The following is a 23,376-nucleotide window of genomic DNA, read 5'->3' as shown; positions in this document are numbered from 1 at the left end:
TTACTTTTTTTTCAGTTGCTTTTTAATTTTGTCAGCCAGGCAAAATGCATTATCAGGATGATCTCATACAGCCTTTTCCATCAAGTCTTAACCCTAGAACTTTTTTCTTGGACCTTCTAAATATATTGCTTTTCATGTATGAAATGAACATTACCCTCAAACAACTTAAATATATCCCAGGATTATCCCACATAAACTAAAACTAGTCTGTCTTATTTTCCTTCCTACCTGCTTACTATTTATATGTGAGAGATATTGATTCTGTTGTTGGACAGTTCATTTTGTTGTGCTGTTTTTCCTTAATTTATGCCTCTAGGATCTTCTTAGGAATAAAACTAAAATAGATATTAGCTATTATTGGTTTGGTTTTTATTTGAATGAGATTAGTGAAAGTAGGGGAGGGACCTTAGCAGTCTCTTAATAGCATATTCAAATATGTGAATATTTACTATGTAGAAAACATCTGGAGGCACTTTATTGGTGGTTACAGGTAAAGTAAATGGGAACACCCATTCATATTAAATGAAAGACAATTAAATAATATACTTTTTTTAATATAATGGTTGATTAACCTTAGATATGCTTCCCACCCTTTGGTCTTCCTGCCTGTTCCCGGGGTTTCTATGTTCTTTCCTATTTTTTACTGAAGCACAGTGGTATTATCTTCACTGAGATGTCTAATATTGATCATATTTGAAAGCTGAGAGTATTTTCAGTATTCCTTTTTTTGAAATTGTAATTGAAGGAATGATTCTTTTAAAAATTATAAATCTAATTTTTTCTCCATGTACTTAGTACATTTTTGTAAAATCAGTGTATTGGATATCTATACCCAAATGTAATTCCTTTCTATTTTCAGAAAGATATTTTACTATAAAATAATTTGAACTATAGTTACGTAATATAGACCATACAACTAAGTGTTATAAATGTATGCAGGTGTAACTGAATTTATAGCATGAATTCTATTAATGTAATATCATCCATTGTTTTATAATCCTTATATGAGAAAGATTAATACAGAAATAATAATAAGCTAATGACAATTTTACCATTTAAATAAGACTTATTTTTTTTTAATGTATAAATTTCAAAGGAGAAAAATCGACAAGTTCAGTTCTGTTGCCTCTAAACTTTGGCATTGTAATGTGAAAAGTTCTCATGCTGTTATAGAGACAGTCATCTGCTGTGGTGAAAGGAGGCTGAAGTTTAGAATCATCTAATCTGAGCTCTTCGACCTACTAAGTTTATTTGCTATGACCTTGGGCGAGTTTTGTTTTGAACTTCCCTGAGCCTCAGTTTTCTTACCTTTGAAATAGAGAAAACAACCTCTCTTTGTTCAGCACCCACTCTATGTATCCAGCAGTGAACTAGGCACACCTAGGTGAACTTTGCCCTTCCTGACCCTTTCTTTCTGCTTGAGAGACATATATTAAACAAATAATTGCATATTTAATTATAGTTGTGATAAATGTATGAAGGAAAGAATGGAGTGGTAGGAATGTGGGAAAGGGGTGATCAGACCTAGATTGGGGGCCACGAAAGGCTTTCTTGAGGACGGATTGTTTGAGTGAAGCTCTAGAGGAATCCGGGCAGGTGAGGTAGGAAGAAGAGAGCCCTTGACAGAGGAAGGAGCATTTGCACAGACTCGTAGGCAAAAAGGAGCGCCGTGCAGACAAGGAGGGGAGATGCTGCTGCTGAGGCAGTCAGGGGCCAAGTCTTACAGAGCCTTTTCACTGTACTAAGGCTTTTAGTCTTTATCTTCAGAGCAATGGGAAGACACCGAAGGGAGAAAAGCAAGTGACATAATCACATTTGTGTATTTGAAAAATTAGTCCAAGGGAGGGGATATAAGTATACGTATAGCGGATTCACTTTGTTATACAGCAGAAACTAACACAACAATGTAAAGCAATTATACTCCAATAAAGATGTTAAAAAAAAAAAAGAAAAATTACTCTGGTTGCAGTGTGGAGTATGGGTCTGAGAAACAGAAATGGGTGTGGGGAGACCTGCAGTAGTGCAGATGAGAGGCGGTGGTAACATGTACTTACAAGATGGGGGAGTAAAGACAGAAATGGATGGATCAGCCACGTATTGAGGAGGAAAAATCAATAAGCTGTAGTAATGGATTGGTAGGGTAATGAGTGGTCACTAACATTTATTGAAGGTTTACCAAGTGGCAGGTTCTACACTGTCTTACTTAATCCTCATTGCAGCTGTAAAATGTGGGAATTTGCCATCTCAATTACATAGATTAGAAGGTTTGAAGAGGTTCAGTAACTTGCCAAGGTTTGGAGAGGTTCAGTGACTTGCCAAGCGGGAAAGTGGCAGACTCTTAGCTGACTCATGGCCAGCATCCTTGACCGCTGTACTGGAATGGATGTGAGGAAAGTGTGGAAGAGAGGTGGAGAAGGTACCAAGAATCGCCCCTAGATTCCTGCCTTCCTGTTTTGATGAAGGGTGGTGTCATTCACTGAGGCAGAGAACACCAGGTGAGGCCCAGCTTTGTAGCATCAGAGCATTTAGTGTGTATATCTTCAGTGATCTTCCATAAGATCACTTTTTAGTGATCTTATTCAAGTTCAAATTATGTTCTGGCACAATCATCCAAGGAGTTTGTGATATGTATAGCTTTTGTTTACTTAAACTAAGCCATAAAATATGCTTGATGAAGTTATTCTACTTCAGTAGCTAGTTCATTTTTTCTTTATACTGTAATTGTCTCTTCTCCTCTAGATTATAAACAGTTCCTTTTGTTCCAAATACCTAATGTGGGAAATAATGTCGGTTCAGTAACTGCTTGTTGGAAGAATGTAAGCTTAATAGCAAACACTTAAATAGTACTTTACATATTTCAGAAAGAAATTTCACTTCATACAGTCTCAAATAGAAGACTTATTAGATTTTATTTCTAGTTTTTATTTTTGTTTTTGTTTTAGCATCTTTATTGGAGTATCATTGTTTTACAGTGGTGTGTTACTTTCTGCTGTATAACAGAGTGAATCAGCTATACATATATATGTATCCCCATTTCTCCTCCCACTTGCGTCTCCCTCCCACCCTCCCTATCCCACCCTCTAGGTGGTCACAAAGCACGGAGCTGATCTCCCTGTGCTATGTGGCTGCTTCCCACTAGCTATCTATTTTACATTTGGTAGTGTATATGTGTCCATGCCACTCTCTCACTTCATCCCAGCTTACCCTTCCCCCTCCCCGTGTCCTCAAGTCCATTCTCTACATCTGTGTCTTTATTCCTGTCCTGCCCCTAGGTTCTTCACAACCAGTTTTTTGTTTTTTTTTTTTAGATACCATATATATGTGTTAGCATACGGTATTTGTTTTTCTCTTTCTGACTTACTTCACTCTGTATGACAGACTCTAGGTCCATCCACCTCACTACAAATAACTCAATTTCATTTCTTCTTATGGCTGAGTAACCGTCCATTGTATATATGTGCCACATCTTCTTTAACTATTCATCTGTCAGTGGACACTTAGGTTGCATCCATGTCCTAGCTATTGTAAATAGTGCTGCAATGAACATTGTGGTACATGTCTGTTTCTGAATTATGATTTTCTCAGGGTATATGCCCAGTAATGGGACTGCTGAGTCATATGGTAGTTCTATTTGTAGTTTTTTAAGGAACCTCCATACTGTTCTCCATGGTGGCTGTATCCATTTACATTCCCACCAACAGTGCAAGAGGGTTCCCTTTTCTCCACACCCTCTCCGGCATGTATTGTTTGTACATTTTTTGGTGATGGCCATTCTGACTGGTGTGAGGTGATACCTCATTGTGGTTTTGATTTGCATTTCTCTAATGATTAGTGACGTTGAGCATCCTTTCATGTGTTTGTTGGCAGTCTGTATATCTTCTTTGGAGAAATGTCTCCTTAGGTCTTCTGCCCATTTTTGGATTGGGTTGTTTGTTTTTTTGATATTGAGCTGCATGAGCTGCTTGTAAATTTTAGAGATTAATCCTTTGTCCTTTGATTCATTTTGCAAATATTTTCTACCACTCTGAGGGTTGTCTTTTGTCTTGTTTATGGTTTCCTTTGCTGTGCAAAAGCTTTTAAGTTTCATTAGGTCCCATTTGTTTATTTTTGTTTTTATTTCCATTTCTCTAGGAGGTGGGTCAAAAAGGATCTTGCTGTGATTTATGTCATAGAGTGTTCTGCCTATGTTTTCCTCTAAGAGTTTGATAGTGTCTGGCCTTACATTAAGGTCTTTAATCCATTTTGAGTTTATTTTTGTGTATGGTGTTAGGGATTGTTCTAATTTCATTCTTTTACATATAGCTGTCTACTTTTCCCAGCACCACTTATTGAAGAGGCTATCTTTTCTCTATTGTATATTCTTGCCTCCTTTATCAAAGATAAGGTGACCATATGTGCACGGGTTTACCTCTGCGCTTTCTATCCCGTTCCATTGATCTATTTTGTGCCAGTAGTATACTGTCTTGATTACTGTAGCTTTGTAGTATAGTCTGAGTCCAGGAGCCTGATTGCTCCAGCTCCGTTTTTCTTTCTCAAGATTGCTTTGGCTATTCAGGGTCTTTTGTGTTCCCATACAAATTGTGAAATTTTTTGTTCCACTTCTGTGAAAAATGCCATTGGTAGTTTGATAGGGATTACACTGAATCTGTAGATTGCTTTGGGTAGTATAGTCATTTTCACAATGTTGATTCTTCTAATCCAAGACCATGGTATATCTCTCCATCTGTTTGTATCTTTAATTTCTTTCATCAGTGTCTTATAGTTTTCTGTTTATGGGTCTTTTGTCTCCTTAGGTAGGTTTGTTCCTAGGTATTTTATTCTTTTTGTTGCAGTGGTAAATGGGAGTGTTTCCGTAATTTCTCTTGCAGATTTTTCATCATTAGTGTATAGGAATGCCAGAGATTTCTGTGCATTAATTTTGTATCCTGCTACCTTACCAAATTCATTGATTAGCTCTAGTAGTTTTCTGGTAGCATCTTTAGGATTCTTGGTATACAGTATCATGTCATCTGCAAACAGTGACAGCTTTACTTCTTCTTTTCTGATTTGGATTCCTTTTATTTCTTTTTCTTCTCTAATTGCTGTGGCTAAAACTTCCAAAACTATGTTGAATAAGAGTGGTGAGAGTGGGCAACCTTGTCTTGCTCCTAATCTTAGTAGAAATGGTTTCAGTTTTTCACCATTGAGAACACTGTTGGCTGTGGGTTTGTCATATATGGCCTTTATTATGTTGAGATAAATTCCCTCTATGCCTATTTTCTGCAGGGCTTTTATCATAAATGGGTGTTGCATTTTGTCAAAAGCTTTTTCTGCGTCTATTGAGATTATCATATGGTTTTTATCCTTCATTTTGTTAATATGATATATCACATTGATTGATTTGCGTATATTGAAGAATCCTTGCATTCCTGGGATAAACCCCACTTGATCATGGTGTATGATCCTTTTAATATGCTGTTGCATTCTGGTTGCTCGTATTTTGTTGGATTTTTGCGTCTATGTTCATCAGTGATAGTGGCCTATAGTTTTCTTTCTTTGTGACATCTTTGGTTTTGGTATCAGGGTGATGGTGGCCTCGTAGAATGAGTTTGGGAGTGTTCTGCTCTCTGCTATATTTTGGAAGAGTTTGAGAAGGATAGGTGTTAGCTCTTCTGTAAATATTTGATAGAATTAGCCTGTGAAGCCATCTGGTCCTGGGCTTCTGTTTGCTGGAAGATTTTTTAATCACAGTCTCAATTTCAGTGCTTGTGATTGGTCTGTTTGTATTTTTTATTTCTTCCTGGTTCAGTCTCGGAAGGTTGTGCTTTTCTAAGAATTTGTCCATTTCTTCCAGTTGTCCATTTTATTGGCATATAGTTGCCTGTGGTAATCTCTCATGATCCTTTGTATTTTTGCAGTGTCAGTTGTTACTTCTTCTCCTTTTTCATTTCTAATTCTGTTGATTTGAGTCTTCTCCCTTTTTTTCTTGATGAGTCTGGCTAATGGTTTATCAATTTTGTTTATCTTCTCAAAGAACCAACTTTTAGTTTTATTGATCTTTGCTATTGTTTCCGTCATTTCTTTTTCATTTATTTTTGATATGATCTTTATTATTTCTTTCCTTCTGCTAACTTTGGGAGTTTTTTGTTCTTCTTTCTCTAATTGCTTTAGATGTATGGTTAGGTTATTTATTTGAGATGTTTCTTGTTTCTTAAGGTAGGATTTTATTGCTATAAACTTCCCTCTTATAACTGCTTTTGCTGCATCCCATAAGTTTTGGGTCATAGTGTTTTCATTGTCATTTGTTTCTAGGTATTTTTTGATTTCCTTTTTGATTTCTTCAGTGATCTCTTGGTTATTTAGTAGCATATTGTTTAGCCTCCATGTGTTTGTTTTTTTTACAGATTTTTTTCTGTAATTGATATGTAGTCTCATATCGTTGTGGTCAGAAAAGATACTTGATACAATTTCAACTTTCTTATATTTACCAAGGCTTGATTCGTGACCCAAGATATGATCTGTCCTGGAGAATGTTCCATGAGCACTTGAGAAGAAATTGTATTCTGTTGTTTTTGAATGGAATGTCCTATAAATATCAATTAAGTCCATCTTGTTTAATGCATCATTTAAAGCTTGTGTTTCCTTATTTATTTTCATTTTGGATGATCTGTCCATTGGTGAAAGTGGGGTGTTAAAGTCCCCTACAATGAAGATGTTACTGTTGATTTCCCGTTTTATGGCTGTTAGCATTTGCCTTATGTACTGAGGTGCTCCTGTGTTGGTGCATAAATATTTACAATTGTTGTATCTTCTTCTTGGATTGATCCCTTGATCATTATGTAGTGTCCTTCTTTGTCTCTTGTAATAGTCTTTGTTTTAAAGTCTATTTTGTCTGATATGAGAATTGCTACTCCAGCTTTCTTTTGATTTCCATTTGCATGGAATATCTTTTTCCATCCCCTCACTTTCAGTCTGTATGTGTCCCTAGGTCTGAAGTGGGTCTCTTGTAGACAGCATATATATGGGTCTTGTTTTTGTATCCATTCAGCCAGTCTGTTTCTTTTAGTTGGAGCATTTAATCCATTTACATTTAAGGTAGTTATTGATATGTATGTTCCTATTACCATTTTCTTAATTGTTTTGGGTTTGTTATTGTAGGTCTTTTCCTATTCTTTGGTTTCCTGCCTAGAGAAGTTCCTTTAGCATTTGTTGTAAAGCTGGTTTGGTGGTGCTGAATTCTCTTCGCTTTTGCTTGTCTGTGAAGGTTTTAATTTCTCCATCGAATCTGAATGAGATTCTTGCTGGGTAGAGTAATCTTGGTTGTACGTTTTTTTCCTTCCATCACTTTAAATATGTCATGTCCCTCCCTTCTGGCTTGCAGAGTTTCTGCTGAAAGATCAGCTGTTAACCTTATGGAGATTCCCTTCTGTGTTATTTGTTGCTTTTCCCTTGCTGCTTTTAATATGTTTTCTTTGTATTTAATTTTTGATAGTTTGATTAATATGTGTCTTGGCGTGTTTCTCCTTGGATTTATCCTGTATGGGACTCTGTGCTTCCTGGACTTGGTTGACTATTTCCTTTCCCATATCAGGGAAGTTTTCACCTATAATCTCTTCAAATATTTTCTTAGTCCCTTTCTTTTTCTCTTCTTCTTCAAGGACCCCTGTAATTTGAATGTTGGTGTGTTTAATGTTGTGCCAGGGGTCTCTGAGACTGTCCTCAATTCTTTTCATTGTTTTTTCTTTATTCTGCTCTGCAGTAGTTATTTCCACTATTTTATCTTCCAGGTCACTTATCCATTCTTCTGCCTCAGTTATTCTGCTATTGATTCCTTCTGGAGAATTTTTAATTTCATTTTTTGTGTTGTTCATCATTGTTTGTTTGTTCTTTAGTTCTTCTAGGTCCTTGTTAAATGCTTCTTGTATTTTCTGCATTCTGTTTCCAAGATTTAGGATCATCTTTACTATCATTACTCTGAATTCTTTTTCAGGTAGACTGCCTATTTCCTCTTCATTTGTTCAGTCTGGTGGGTTTTTACCTTGCTCCTTCATCTGCTGTGTATTTCTCTGTCTTCTTATTTTGCTTCACTTACTGTGTTTGGGGTCTCCTTTTCTCAGGCTGCAGGTTCATAGTTCCGGGTTTTTTTGGTATCTATCCCCAGTGGGTAGGGTTGGTTTTGTGGGTTGTGTAGGCTTCCTGGTAGAGGGGACTGGTGCCTGTGTTCTGGTGGATGAGGCTGGAGCTTGTCTTTCTGGTTGGCAGGACCACATCCAGTTGTGTGTTTTGGGGTGTCTGTGACCTTATTATGATCTTAGGCAGCCTCTCTGCTAATGGGTGGGGTTGTGTTCCTGTCTTGCTAGTTGTTTGGCATGGCGTGTCCAGCACTGGAGCTTGCTGGTCATTGTGTGGAGCTGGGTCTTAGTGTTGAGGTGGAGATCTCTGGGAGAGCTTTCACTGTTTAATATTATGTGGGGCTGGGAGGTCTCTGGTGGACCAGCATCCTGAACTCAGCTCTCCCACCTTAGAGGCTCAGGCCTGACACTCGGCCGGAGTGCTAAGACCCTGTCAGCCACTCTGCTCAGAAGAAAAGGGAGAAAGAAAAGAAAGAAAAAATAATAATAATAAAATAAAGTTATTAAAATAAAAAAATTTTAATAAAAATATTCAAAAGTAATGAAAAAAAGGAAAAGAGAAGAGAGCAACCAAACCAAAAAACAAATCCACCAATGATAACAAGTGCTAAGAACTATACTAAAACAAACAAACAAACAAACAAAATACGGACAGACAGAACCCTAGGACAAATGGTAAAAGCAAATCTGTACAAACAAAATCACATAAAGAAGCATACACATACACACTAACAAAAAGAGAAAATATATATATATATATTTAAAGAAAAGGAAGAGAGCAACCAAATCAATAAACAAATCTACCAATGATAATAAGCTCTAAACACTTAAATAAAATAAACATAAAACCAGAAACCAGTCAGTCATATACAGCAAACCCCAAGTCTATAGTTGCTCCCAAAGTCCACCGCCTCAATTTGGGATGATTTGTTGTCTATTCAGGTATTCCAGAGATGCAGGTACATCAAGTTGATTGTGGAGGTTTAATTCGCTGCTCCTGAGGCTGCTGGGAGAGATTTCCCTTTCTCTTCTTTGTTCACACAGCTCCCGGGGTTCAGCTTTGGATTTGTCCCCGCCTCTGCGTGTAGGTCGCCTGAAGGCATCTGTTCTTCACTTAGACAGGATGGGGTTAAAGGAGCAGCTGATTAGGGGGCTCTCTCTGGCTCACTCAGGCTGGGGTGAGGGAGGGGTACAGAATGCAGGGTGAGCCTGTGGTGGCAGAGGCCGGCGAGACGTTGCACCAGCGTGAGGTGCGCCGTGTGTTCTCCCGGGGAAGTTGTCCCTGGATCATGGGACCCTGGCAGTGGCGGGCTGCAGAGGCTCCCGGGAGGAGAGGTATGGATTGTGACCTGTGCTTGCACACAGGCTTTTGGTGGCTGCAGGAGCAGCCTTAGCATCTCATGCCCGTCTCTGGGGTCCACGCTAATAGCCACGGCTCCCACCCATCTCTGGAGCTCGTTTAGGTGGTGCTCTGAATCCCCTCTCCTCGCGCACCAGGGAACAAAGAGGGAAGAAAAAGTCTCTTGCCTCTTAGGCATGTCCAGACTTTTTCCCGGAGTCCCTCCTGGCCAGCCGTGGCGCACTAACCCCTTCAGGCTGTGTTCACGCCGCCAACCCCAGTCCTCTCCCTGCGCTCCAACCGAAGCCCGAGCCTCAGCTCCCAGCCCCGCCCGCCCCGGCGGGTGAGCAGACGAGCCTCTCGGGCTGGTGAGTGCCGGTCGGCCCCGATCCTCTGTGCGGGAATCTCTCCGCTTTGCCCTCCGCACCCCTGTTGCTGTGCTCTCCTCCGCGGCTCCGAAGCTTCCCCCCTCCGCCACCCGCAGTCTCTGCCCGTGAAGGGGCTCCTAGTGTGTGGAAACCTTCCCTCCTTCACGGCTCCCTCCCACTGGTGCAGGTCCCGTCCCTATCCCTTTGTCTCTGTTTATTCTTTTTTCCTTTGCCCTACCCAGGTACGTGGGGAGTTTCTTGCCTTTTGGGAGGTCTGAGGTCTTCTGCCAGCGTTCAGTAGGTGTTCTGTAGGAGTTGTTCCACATGTAGATGTATTTCTGATGTATTTGTGGGGAGGAAGGTGATCTCCATGACTTCTCTGCCATTTTGAAGGTCCCCCTATTTCTAGTTTTTAAAATGTTATTTTTTTTAACCTTACATGTCTCATTCCATGCATTGTTTAGACATTAGGAAAGTGATTTCGTGAAATAGATTGAATAAATTATTATTAGTTTGAAAACAAGTATATATATCCTAGAGAGTTTTACATATATGTATTTTGTTCTCAAGAACCTAAGCTTAAGTTATGCATATAGCAAATAATAAATATTTATTGAATAGCTTTATTTAATATATTAACTAGAACCGTATCAGTATTTCCTATTAGCATAGATATGTGAATCAATTGTAGAAACTCTTTTAAGATTCAACCAAATATATAGATTAAGTTGTGAAATGTGAATTAGGTTGTGAATAAGTCAAATCTAAAGCTGACTTCTTTCAAAATGTGACTTTTAAATTTTAATTTCTAACACAATACATTTAGTTACTCAGCCTCTGCTCTTTTTACACTCTACCAGGTATTATCAGTTTCTCTTGAAAATCCTACTGAAGTGTTTGAAGATGGAGAAAATCCACCAAGTAGTCGCTCCTCAGAGAGTGGATTCACTGAGTTCATACAGTATCAAGCAGACCGAACTGATGACATCGACAGAGAACTGAGTGAGGGACCGGAGGCAGCTGCCATCCCAATTGGTAGCACATCCTCTGAAACAGAAACCGCCTCCACTGTGGGATCTGAAGAAACTATCATCCAGCCCCCTTCCATAGTCACTCAGGGGACAGCACCCCAAAGTGGGAAGACAGCCCAAAAAACTGCAATGCAGTGCTGCTTGGAGTATGTCCAGCAGTTTCTCACCAGACTTATCAACCTCTACATCATTCAGAGTAACTCTTTCTCTCAGGCTTTGGCTACAGAACATCAAGGGGATCTTAGTCGAGAGCTAGGAGAGACTTCAGACTGGAACAGGGATTCCCATGGTGGTGTAAAAGAGAGAAACATAAGTAAACAAAAAACTTCGAAAGAATACCTTTCTGCCTTCCTTGCTGCTTGTCAGCTCTTCCTGGAGTGCTCCAGCTTCCCAGTTTACATTGCTGAGGGGAACCATACCTCAGAGTTACGTTCAGAAAAATCAGAGACTGGTAAGGTCATCTTGGTTTTATTTATTTAAAAATATTTTTCATGGCATGCTTTCCCCTCACTCTTTTTTTTTTTTTTGGTATGTGGGCCTCTCACTGTTGTGGCCTCTCCTGTTGCGGAGCACAGGCTCCGGACATGCAGGCTCAGCAGCCATGGCTCATGGGCCCAGCCGCTCCGCGGCATGTGGGATCTTCCCAGACCGGGGCACGAACCCATGTCCCCTGCATCGGCAGGTGGACTCTCAACCACTGCGCCACCTGGGAAGCCCTCCCCTCACCCTTTATTTTAAGGAACACTAAGATATTAAAACTGGGATTTTTTTTAGCCTCTTAATTTTTAAAACTTTTAATTTGTAGATTTTTTTTCAATGAAACACTGTCATTATGGGGAGATTGATATGTTGGAAAATTTCCTGATTTCCTTTATTATGACTAGCATCATATGTGTTTACCTTCATTTAAATTTTTATTTATATATATATACACACACACACACACACACACATATAGTACACACACATAGTGCAGTGAGTACTACATAATGTCGATTGATTAATAAACTTTTTTTAGGACAGAAAATAGGTTGTATGACTTGACATAAGAAAAATACATACTAAAAAAATTTTATGGAATTCCTCTTGCTGCTTTATTTTCTTGAAGCTCTATTCTAAGTGAGAAACCATGGTTTTGTTCACCAAACAAGGCCTAAAGTTATTTGGTAGAAGTGCTTTGTGTTTTGAAATTAACTCGGAAGATAGAGTGTGCGTGCAAGGTTCAGTGTGATGGACTGTGTTGGCTTCCGGCTTTCGTTTCAGACTGGGAGCACGTTCAGCCTCCACTGTGGCTCCAGACGCTGATGACCGCTTGCAGCCAAGCAAGTGATTGCAGTGTGCAGAGCGCTGCGATTTCACTAGTAATGGATCTGGTAGGATTGACTCAGTCGGTGGCCATGGTCACTGGGGAAAACATCAGCAGTGTGGAGCCTGCACAACCCTTAAGTCCAAACCAGGGAAGAGTAGCTGTGGTTATTAGACCTCCCCTCACTCCGGGCAATCTGAGATACATAGCTGAGAAGACTGAATTTTTCAAGGTGAGCTCTAAGAAATACATTCATGACTAAGATGATACTTGAGCTAATTTGCGTAGCAGAGATTTTAAAGAAGATAATCAGGCTTAATTAAACACCTCTGAATATCATACCATATAGGAAAAGACACCACACTTGATCAGTGCTGCTTGGCCAGTCTTCTGCCCAGTTTTGTGAGGAGAGAAAAGATAAGGATATGGGGAGTATTAGAGTAAAGAGAAAAGTTCATTTATACAGTAAAATGTATTTCCAGATAAAGTGGTTGTGACACTTTTGCTTTCTGTAGAGTGCAACCTCTGCTCTCCAAAACACCCAGAAAAGGTTTTCTGACTCTGAATTGTCTGATGATCATTTGTGATGCATGATGTCATTAAAAAAAAAAATGCAGTCTTTGATCTCTGTCACAACAGTATATATGATATCCTCTACATAGAAAGAACATCAAGTATATTTGACTTAAGCAGGTAGATTATTTATATATAAAATTTTTTTTAATTTTAATGTAATTTCAAGTTATTGTGCCCCTCCAGATAGCTCCTCCTGCTAGGTCAGAGCTGGCTTCTACAATGTTGTGGTGAACCCTGATGATTGTTGCATTTTTATTAATGCTGTCATAGATCATCAAGTGCTGTGTTAACACATGTGGCACTGAAATACATACAACCTATCTTGTATGTTTTAAGTAGTTTGCATATTTGAACTATGAATTATATTTCACTTCGCAGCATATAACTGTAAACGTTAAATTGCCTTCAATGTGGGATTTATATCCTCTTAAAGATAACATATTCTAGCATCACTTTACTAAACATCTCTAAAATAGTGAAATGGGGTCTCGTCTGGACCCTTTAAAAAGTGATTACATATCTGCTGTTTAAGATAAATATAATTAAAGGACCATCATAAAAGGTTCTAAAAGCCTGGACCAGAAAGTGAGCAGACTGAAAGCTACACTTTTAAATCTCATTCCAGTGGCATAATGAGTATTAAGACCTTCTAGGTCTGGCAGTCAGAGGCTTGTTTGTACCTAATAGGAAATGTCTGTTAAATAAGTTTCCATTTGCAATTTTGTAACTGTGACTTTTACATCTTTTTTTTATAGCATGTAGCTTTAACATTGTGGAACCAGATGGGAGATGGGACACCTCAGCACCACCAGAAGAGTGTGGAACTGTTTTATCAATTACATAACTTGGTTCCCTCTTCTAGCATCTGTGAGGATGTTATAAGTCAGCAGTTAACCCATAAAGATAAGGTAAATTCTTCTCTTCTTATCCTGTGCCCACCCTACCTCCTGCTTGCATTATACTAAAAGGTAAATTAAGGAAACTCTAGGAAAATTATTTCATCTAGTATCTGAATAAGAGATAATATGAATTCATTCAGTGATCATCAAATCTTTAAAATACATGTGTTCTGTTCTTTTTAGAGGAAAGTTCTTTACATAAGCATCAGTAATATGAAAAATCAAGGAACCCAAAATCAAATGCTGGGTTTATTTCTTGGTTCAGGATACCACCTGTGGGGAGTGATGATTAAAGTTGTTGGTGGTCCAAGTTCTTGGGTCATTTAAAGATGTATTCGGTAGCCTCGGTTATGAAACTGGTAGATACATTAACTAATATATGTGAAATGACATTTATAAGCTATAGAGTGTTAGTATGTGAGATTATATGATTTGCCTTATAATAAATATCCAAAATAAGGATTTTGTATCCTAATGTATATGAAGTGTGATACATACGTCAGTTAGAGTAAAGATGGCTGAGTCATGACTGGGCCTGAGAACAAGCTAGAACGATCATTCTGATTGACCTGTTCAGGGTAACTTAATGAAGTCTGTGGTCTTCCTGTATCTGCTCTCTAATATTAATTTTAAGAAGATTTTTTGAACAGCTTTTAGAAGTGGATTGCCCTCATTTTGAAAAGTTCTCAATGCTAGTGAGATTGAATGGGTTTTGTTCAAAAAGGCATTGTGTAGGGTAAATGCAGCATTTGGCAGGGGGTCCTGGCAAATGAAGGAGTAAATGAGAGGACTGAAAAGTTTATTCCAAGAAAACTGTTAAAATTCTAATTTTACTTACATTTTACTTTACATTCTTTCAGAATTGTTCAGAAAATTTTAAATAGAGCGCCTTGTATTTCAGTGTGGTAATTTGCTTTATATTAAGTATAAATCTAGGACAAATTATATACCTGTTTATTTGTATAACATTTCATTTTAAAGAAATACTAAGCTCTGAATAAAGATATTATATATCCATAAAAAAAACTATCTGTTATTACTTACTTTTTTTTACATGTTTAGATTGGTTGATGTACAAACACAGGCTTCACTGGAAAAACATTTATTAGGCCCACAGAAAAAGCAGGCACTCCTCTAACCTATCACAAACAGTTTAGACAGTTGCAATCCCGATTTCAGGGGTCTTTTACTTGAAGGATTCCACAAATGCTGGAGGAAGACTATAAAATTTTTAGTAATATTACAATTTCTTTTTCTCTGTTTTTTAAAAATTTTTATTTATTTATTTTTATACAGCACGTTCTTATGAGTTATCCATTTTATACACATCAGTGTATACATGTCAATCCCAATCTCCCAATTCATCCCACCACCCCCCGCCACTTTCCCCCTTGGTGTCCATACATTTGTTCTCTACATCTGTGTCTGTCTTTCTGCCCTGCAAACCGGTTCATCTGTACCATTTTTCTAGATTCCACATATATGCGTTCACATACGATATTTGTTTTTCTCTTTCTGACTGACTTCACTCTGTATGACAGTCTCTAAGTCCATCCACATCTCTACAAATGACCCAATTTCGTTCCTTTTCATGGCTGAGTAATATTCCATTGTATATATGTACCTCATCTTCTTTATCCATTAGTCTGTCAATGGGCATTTAGGTTGCTTCCATGACCTGGCTATTGTAAATAGTGCTGCAGCGAACACTGGGGTGCATGTGTCTTTTTGAATTATGGTTTTCTCAGGGTATATGCCCAGTAGTGGGATTGCTGGGTCATATGGTAATTCTATTTTTAGTTTTTTAAGGAACCACCATACTGTTCTCCATAGTGGCTGTATCAGTTTATATTCCCACCAACAGTGCAAGAGGTTTCCATTTTCTCCACACCCTCTCCAGCATTTGTTGTTTGTAGATTTTCTGATGATGCCCATTCTAACCGGTGTGAGGTGATACCTCACTGTAGTTTTGATTTGCATTTCTCTAATGATTAGTGATGTTGAGCAGCTTTTCACATACCTCTTGGAAGTCTGTATGTCTTCTTTGGAGAGATGTCCATTTAGGTCTTCTGCACATTTTTGGATGGGGTTGTTTGTTTTTTTTGATATTGAGCTGCATGAGCTGTTTATATATTTTGGAGATTAATCCTTTGTCTGTTGGTTCATTTGAAAATATTATTGCCCATTCTGAGTGTTGTCTTTTCATCTTGTTTATAGTTTCCTTTGCTGTGCAAAAAAGCTTTTAAGTTTCATTAGGTCCCATTTGTTTATTTTTTTTTAATTTCCATTCCTCTAGGAGGTGGGTCAAAAAAGATCTTGCTGTGAATTATGTCATAGAGGGTTCTTCCTGTGTTTTCCTCTAAGAGTTTTAAAGTGTCTGGTCTTACATGTAGGTCTTTAATCCATTTTGAGTTTATTTTTGTGTATAGTGTTAGGGAGTGTTCTAGTTTCATTCTTTTACATGTAGCTGTCCAGTTTTCCCAGCACCACTTATTGAAGAGGCTGTCTTTTCTCCATTGTATATCCTTGCCTCCTTTCTCATAGATTAGTTGACCATAGGTGCGTGAGTTTATCTCTGGGCTTTCTATCCTGTTCCATTGATCTATATTTCTGTTTTTGTGCCAGTACCATATTGTCTTGATGACTGTAGCTTTGTAGTATAGTCTGAAGTCAGGGAGTCTGATTCCTCCAGCTCCATTTTTTTTCCCTTAAGATTGCTTTGGCTATTTGGGGTCTTTTGTGTCTCCATGCAAATTTAAGATTTTTTGTTCTAGTTCTGTAAAAAATGCCATTGGTAATTTGGTAAGGATTACACTGAATCTGTAGATTGCTTTGGGTAGTATAGTCATTTTCACAATATTGATTCTTTCAATCCAAGAACAATTTCTATGTGATTTCCATTAACACATTTTCATTATCTAATACCAAATATTGGTCTTTCTAAATAATTTATTTTTACATTATTCTATCCATTGTTATCTTAACAGTTAATCTTTTCCAAATAATCCCAAAAATGATGTAATATTTTTCTTGTAGAAATAATTTTTTTAGGTCCTTAAAATTTTTAATCTAATAAACCAACTTTGTAAGTGATGATAAATTCATTTGGGATTAACATGTAATTTCTGGGAGCAAAAGCAAAGTATATAGTGCCATAAAATTGGTTTTGACTACTGTGTATTTATATATTAAAATGAGGGGGAAAGTGCTTCCTATACTCAGAATATCATAACATACACATTATTAGGTTTTTCCATCCCCTGTTATAAAATAATCTAGTAAACTGATTACCTAAACTAAATAATAACTTACGTGGCAGCATGAGCTGATCCTTTAGGTTTAATATTTCTTTATATATTTAAGTATTTTCCACTTTTCTACTTCCATAAAATACACAGCTTATTTCATCATGTGTTGGAGTGTTGGAGTGAACATTGAACATAATACAACATAATACTGTCTTAAATAACTACTTTGTTTATATTAAAATCACTTAATGCCTTCAAAGGATAATAAAATAATCTCTCACATTCATCCTCAGAAAATAAGGATGGAAGCACATGCAAAATTTGCAGTTCTTTGGCATCTAACAAGGGACCTCCATATAAATAAGTCTTCATCTTTTGCACGGTCTTTTGACAGGTTGGTTACATTTTATATTCTGATATCTTAATGTTTCTTTTCTTGAATCCCCTGGCCTATTTGGTAGGGGAGAGAGAGCAGAGATAGGAGAGAGCAACTTGTGGTTTTATAAAGAGAATTTATAAATTATTTTTTTAAATCTAAGCTGTAATAAAAGGCACGGCATTTTCATTTATCTAACAGATTTTCACCTTTCATGCTCTGGAGCACCCAGTGCCCCTTCCTTTCATTGGATGACTTCATCAAGTTACTTCTACGTGCCAGGAGCCATTCTAGGTGTCAGGGTTACAGCAACAGATATAGCCTTCTTGAGTTTATATATATATTCACATTCAGTGAAATTTCATATAAACAGTAGATTGTATAAGTGTTTCTCTAGTAATCATTCTCAGTCTTCTGCCTGAACCAGACTTATTAAAATCTACAGCAAAAATACTGACAATCCACTTCCATGGATTAAAAAAATCTGTAGTTAACTGCCTAAGAGTTTGTCTAGACTACGTAGATGACCCATACCCCAAATATGAGATTTGCAGTAACTTCCAAGGAGATGCCATTTATAGGTAAATTTACATACATTGGCATAGATAGCAGTCTCACCAGCAAGTCTCTTAGAGGTGGCCCCAAATCTAACTACGCTCAAGCCCCACTCAGGATCAGAGGTGGACTCTACTATATGTTATTTCAGCTGGTGGTTTTTCACGCAGCATCACCATTTTAAAACGGTCTGCTGTTGAACCCCTGTAATGAACTGGGCCCTGGGCCTAGGTACTTCACAAATATCATCTGTAATTTAATGACCGCCTGTCCTCATCATGTGAGGCAGTGAAGGCCCCAGTGAAGTTAAGTCATTTGCCCAAGATCGTTATACACGAGGTGAAGTGGATGGCCCAGATTTGAATCTTGGGTTGTCTGATTCCAAACTATACCTCCACACCTTTCACAGAAGGTCTTTCCTTGAACTAAGCACATCGCTTCAACTGGTAAAGAGAATGGGAGCAGAGGGACACAGACCAACATGAAAGCAGTGTTGACTTGCAGACGGGTCAGTATTTGGTGATGTGAACAGTAATATGTTGCTAAAACAAGACTAATTGTCTAAGGAGTTTTTTTCTGTTTTTTAGTGTTTATCTTTTAAAAGTAATGTATGCTTGTGAAATTTCAAGAAACACAAGAAAAGAGAAAAAACTATTTCTCCTTTCTTATTGTATCTACTGAGACTGGGGATTAAGATTATTAAAATACTGTGGTCAAAAGTTATTCTGAAGTATGATTACTTTAAAATAGTTAATTCAAAGCAAGAAACACAACTTATAGTCGTGTTAATTTTAGAAAAATTAGAGTGTTAACATTAAAATAGGTATTTTGCTCTTTGTTTTAATTATTGGTGTTTATTGTAGGTCACTGTTCATCATGTTAGATAGCCTTAACAGTCTCGATGGTTCCACCAGCTCTGTGGGACAAGCCTGGCTGAACCAAGTCCTGCAAAGACATGATATTGCACGAGTTTTGGAACCACTGCTATTGCTCTTGCTTCATCCCAAAACTCAGAGGGTTTCAGTGCAGCGGGTACAAGCAGAACGTTATTGGAATAAGGCCCCCTGTTATCCCGGAGAAGAGAGTGACAAGCATTTCATGCAAAACTTTTCCTGCAATAATGGTGAATATCACACGGAAGTAGAACAACTTTATTTAGAATTAAATTACTAAAATAAAATGAAAGCCGAACACAACAGTGATTGTCAGGAGAAGCAAACGTGAGAATTTCTCCATGGGCTGATTTTCTCCCCTCCGCATGCACTAGCAGTGCTCACGTGGGCTGTGTCAGTATGTACCTTATCAGTGACCATCATAGGGCACTTGGATCTCCTTCTTTCAGGGGAGGACTCGGCCCAGCTCTGGTCAGAAACATTCTTCAGTATTAACAAATAACCTTTAGAGTTTATAATCCTGGCCCTGCAAAGCTCTGTAGATGCTTCACTGGGAATCTTTAGTAAGCTTATAATGCACTTTATATTTCATGTGTCATTTTCCTCATCTGTAAAATAGGAATGATAATACCCACCTCTCAAGGCTTCATTGTGAATGTTAGATATAGTAATGTTTGTGACATGTTTAGTGCAGAGACTAGTGTAAGTGTTTGATAAATATTCTCTATTGCTAGAATAAAGTCCACACTTCACAAATTGTCAAATGATACCCTCTGTAATACACTGATAATGACCCCCTTAGATGATTATACCTTAGGGACAAAAGACTCAATATTTCATTTGTATCTCTTGTCAAATAATCCTGTGAGGTCAGTAATGAAAGGTCATTTGACCGAGCAAGAAGCTGATGCTTAGAAGGCTGTGGCTTTCTCAAAGTCCCACAGCTGGTAAGCGGTGAAGCTAGAACTAAACTGTCGTGCTCCTACTTCATCTTTAGTGTGTTTCTACAGATCCTTGGTTCCTTTCTCTAACTACCTTTCCACTGCTTCCCCTGAATCTTCTAAGAACATGCTCTACCCTGCTTATTGCCAGAACTCTTGTGTTAGCGCTTTGCCTGCCATAGTTCCTGCCTGTCAGCTGAATTCTCATCTGTCCTCTGAGATCATTCTCAGACCTCACCTGTGGTGTCATGATGCTTTTCCTAAATTTGAAGCATCTGATTTTGCACTGCTTGCATGGAACTAAGCCTCTCTAAAAGAATGTCCCCCAAAAAGTACCGAAATGGATGTTTGTGATGCCCTGCTAGTTTTAAACTTCTTAGAACAGTGATGTCTTTTCCTTACCTCACCCTCCTGTCCTGGTTTAGGGCCTTACTCAAACTAGATAATTCATAAATGCTTGTTGAATTTTATTAAAATCAAGAAGATTATGTATTTATATACTAACTACATACTAAATGATTTTAAAAGGATGTATTTGGGGATAAGGGCAAAGTTTTATATTTTATCTGTTAAATGTGCTGTTTTGTTTAATTCAGTTGAATAATAGGCCTTCTAGTATTGAATTGTCTATTAAATTCTAGTTAATGGTCATCTACATAATTTTCTAACTTAAAAAGTCTAGCATATTAATAAATATTTTAATAGGAAAATATAGGGAGGTAATGAAAGTAATTAAAAATCTTGTTCAGTCTACATTTCAGTTATTTTAATATATTTTATATTTTTCCTTTACTCTTTTTCTCATATGCCAGTAAGCCAAGTACAACTCATTGCATCGACAGGAAATGGTGAAAAGACGCTTACCATGGATGAAATAGAGAACTTCAGTCTTACTGTTAACCCATTAAGTGACAGACTGTCCCTTCTAAGTACCAGCAGTGAGACAATTCCAATGGTGGTATCTGATTTTGATCTTCCAGACCAACAGATAGAAACACTTCAGAGTTCTGACTCTGGATGTTCTCAGTCCTCTGCTGGGGACAACTTGAGTTACGAAGTTGACCCTGAAAACGTGAATGTGCAGGAGGCTTCCCAGATGCCAAACGCAGGCTCCCCAGATGACGAAGTTCAGCAGGTAGTCTTTGACCTGATACGTAAAGTCGTAAGTGGCCTCGAAGCAGAATCTGCATCAGTGCCATCCCAGTTAGAAGTTGAAGTTATGCCCCCAGAGGACAATGATGTAGATCCAGGTGAGGAGATGATTAAAAGTGAAGATCAGTCCGCTCAGCAGAGTCAGATTGCTTTGCCGAGTAATGAACATTCTCAGTTTTTGTCTGTGTCTGCAGAGGAAGGCTGTGAGCGTGTGCCAAACGGAATCTCCAGAAATAGCTCCTCACCTTGTATTTCAGGAGCCACGCAGATGTTCCATGACTCTTCTGTTGCTTCTCCAGAAACCAGATCTAGACAGAGAAGTCACAGTAGTATTCAGTTCAGCTTCAAAGAAAAATTATCAGAAAAAGTCTCAGAGAAAGAAACAATTGTTAAGGAGTCAGGTAAACAACCAGGAGCAAAACCTAAAGTAAAACTTGCCCGAAAAAAGGATGATGACAAGAAAAAAACTTCAAATGAAAAACTCAAACAAACCAGTGTCTTCTTTAGTGATGGTCTGGATTTAGAGAACTGGTACAGCTGTGGAGAGGGGGAAATTTCTGAAATCGAGAGTGACATGGGTTCTCCAGGATCACGGAGATCTCCCAATTTCAACATCCATCCACTCTATCAACATGTGCTTTTGTATCTCCAGTTGTATGATTCATCAAGGACTCTGTACGCTTTTTCTGCCATCAAGGCCATCTTGAAAACTAACCCCATTGCTTTTGTAAATGCCATTTCAACCACTAGTGTAAATAATGCATATACTCCTCAGTTGTCTCTGCTTCAGAATCTATTGGCCAGACACCGGATTTCTGTTATGGGCAAAGATTTTTATAGTCACATTCCTGTGGACTCGAATCATAACTTCCGGAGTTCTATGTACATAGAAATCCTTATTTCCCTCTGCTTATATTATATGCGTAGCCATTACCCAACTCATGTCAAGGTCACGTCACAAGATTTAATAGGCAATCGAAACATGCAGATGATGAGCATTGAAATTTTGACACTCCTCTTTACTGAGCTGGCAAAAGTCATAGAAAGCTCTGCAAAAGGTTTCCCTAGTTTTATCTCTGACATGTTATCTAAGTGCAAAGTTCAGAAAGTGATTCTTCACTGTTTGCTGTCATCTATCTTTAGTGCACAGAAATGGCACAGTGAAAAGATGGCAGGTAAGAACATGGTTGCTGTGGAAGAAGGTTTCTCAGAGGACAGCCTGATCAATTTCTCAGAAGATGAATTTGACAATGGCAGCACACTCCAGTCACAGCTTCTTAAAGTGCTTCAGAGACTCATTGTTCTAGAACACAGGGTAATGACTATCCCTGAAGAGAATGAAACAGGTTTTGATTTTGTGGTATCTGATCTGGAACACATCAATCCCCATCAGCCCATGACCTCTCTTCAGTATCTGCATGCCCAGCCAATCACATCTCAAGGCATGTTCCTCTGTGCGGTGATACGAGCTTTACATCAACACTGTGCTTGTAAGATGCACCCACAATGGATTGGTTTAATCACGTCTACTCTGCCTTACATGGGAAAAGTTCTACAGAGAGTGGTTGTTTCTGTGACGCTACAGCTTTGCAGAAATCTAGATAACCTAATTCAACAGTACAAATATGAAACAGGATTATCTGATAGTAGGTAAGGGTTGATTTTTAATTTTGACATCATTAACTTTTTTTACATATATTACTGCTTAATCATCTAGTAAGTCAGTTGCAACTTGGGGAAGTAAATTAGTGGTTATTATTAAATAATAACCACTATTATTAAATAACCACTAACCAGGGCTTCCCTGGTGACGCAGTGGTTGAGAGTCCGCCTGCCGTTGCAGGGGACACGGGTTCGTGCCCTGGTCCAGGAAGATCCCACATGCCGCGGAGCAGCTGGGCCCGTGAGCCATGGCCGCTGAGCCTGCGCATCCAGAGCCTGTGCTCCGCGACAGGAGAGGCCACAACAGTGAGAGGCCCGCGTACCGCAAAAATAAATAAATAAATAAATAAATAAATAAATAAATAACCACTAACCATTTGGGGAAGTAAATTAGTGGTTAATATTAGGTTACAAACAGTATCTTAGTTTCATAAAGAAGAACATTGAGGAAGAGTATCAACAAAAGAATCAGGAGTGGAAAACAGAAGGAATATATAAACAGGACTTTTTTCTCCTAAGAGCTGAAATTAATTTTGATGCTCTTAACAGAGCTGACAAAAGTAATAGAAAGCTCAGCAAAGGGTTTCCCTGGTTTTATCTGATATGTTTTCTAAGTGCAAATTAATTTCACACTAAAATTAATTTAAAATTACAAATAATTATTTTCCCATCTGATTTTACTTCTCGTTTAGGATTTTCATAGTTTGGTGGCGAATTTTATCTGTATCCCCAGGCCATGTTCAAAATTAATCTGTCAAAATTATCGAGATGTTTAATAGACTTGTGTCTGGTTTATCTCCTGTATAATCTCAGGTACTAGATATAAAATATAAGAAAACTGCCTGTATCCTTTAATATTGATATACCTGCCATTACATGGTTGCTAGAGATTTACTGCCTGTATTTGTTTTGTGTAGAA

At 38.2% G+C, this 23,376-nt stretch overlaps 1 protein-coding gene across 4 annotated transcripts in view; it reads left to right on the top strand.

Moving 5' to 3' along the window:
- DOP1A (DOP1 leucine zipper like protein A) overlaps nucleotides 1-23,376 on the top strand; it is a 110,661-nt gene that overhangs the window by 58,738 nt on the left and 28,547 nt on the right. For all 4 annotated transcript variants that reach the window (XM_081251436.1, XM_081251437.1, XM_081251435.1 and 1 more), the window contains 6 exons: nucleotides 10,679-11,300; nucleotides 12,113-12,387; nucleotides 13,487-13,639; nucleotides 17,172-17,272; nucleotides 18,673-18,932; nucleotides 20,456-22,445. In XM_081251436.1, the coding sequence (XP_081107562.1) occupies nucleotides 10,679-11,300; nucleotides 12,113-12,387; nucleotides 13,487-13,639; nucleotides 17,172-17,272; nucleotides 18,673-18,932; nucleotides 20,456-22,445 (3,401 nt within the window). The remainder of the gene's footprint in view (nucleotides 1-10,678; nucleotides 11,301-12,112; nucleotides 12,388-13,486; nucleotides 13,640-17,171; nucleotides 17,273-18,672; nucleotides 18,933-20,455; nucleotides 22,446-23,376) is intronic.

Source organism: Mesoplodon bidens (assembly GCF_964165515.1).
Source record: "Mesoplodon bidens genome assembly, chromosome: 12".
Lineage (NCBI taxonomy): Eukaryota > Metazoa > Chordata > Mammalia > Artiodactyla > Ziphiidae > Mesoplodon > Mesoplodon bidens.
This window is presented reverse-complemented; position numbering and strand designations above follow the sequence as displayed.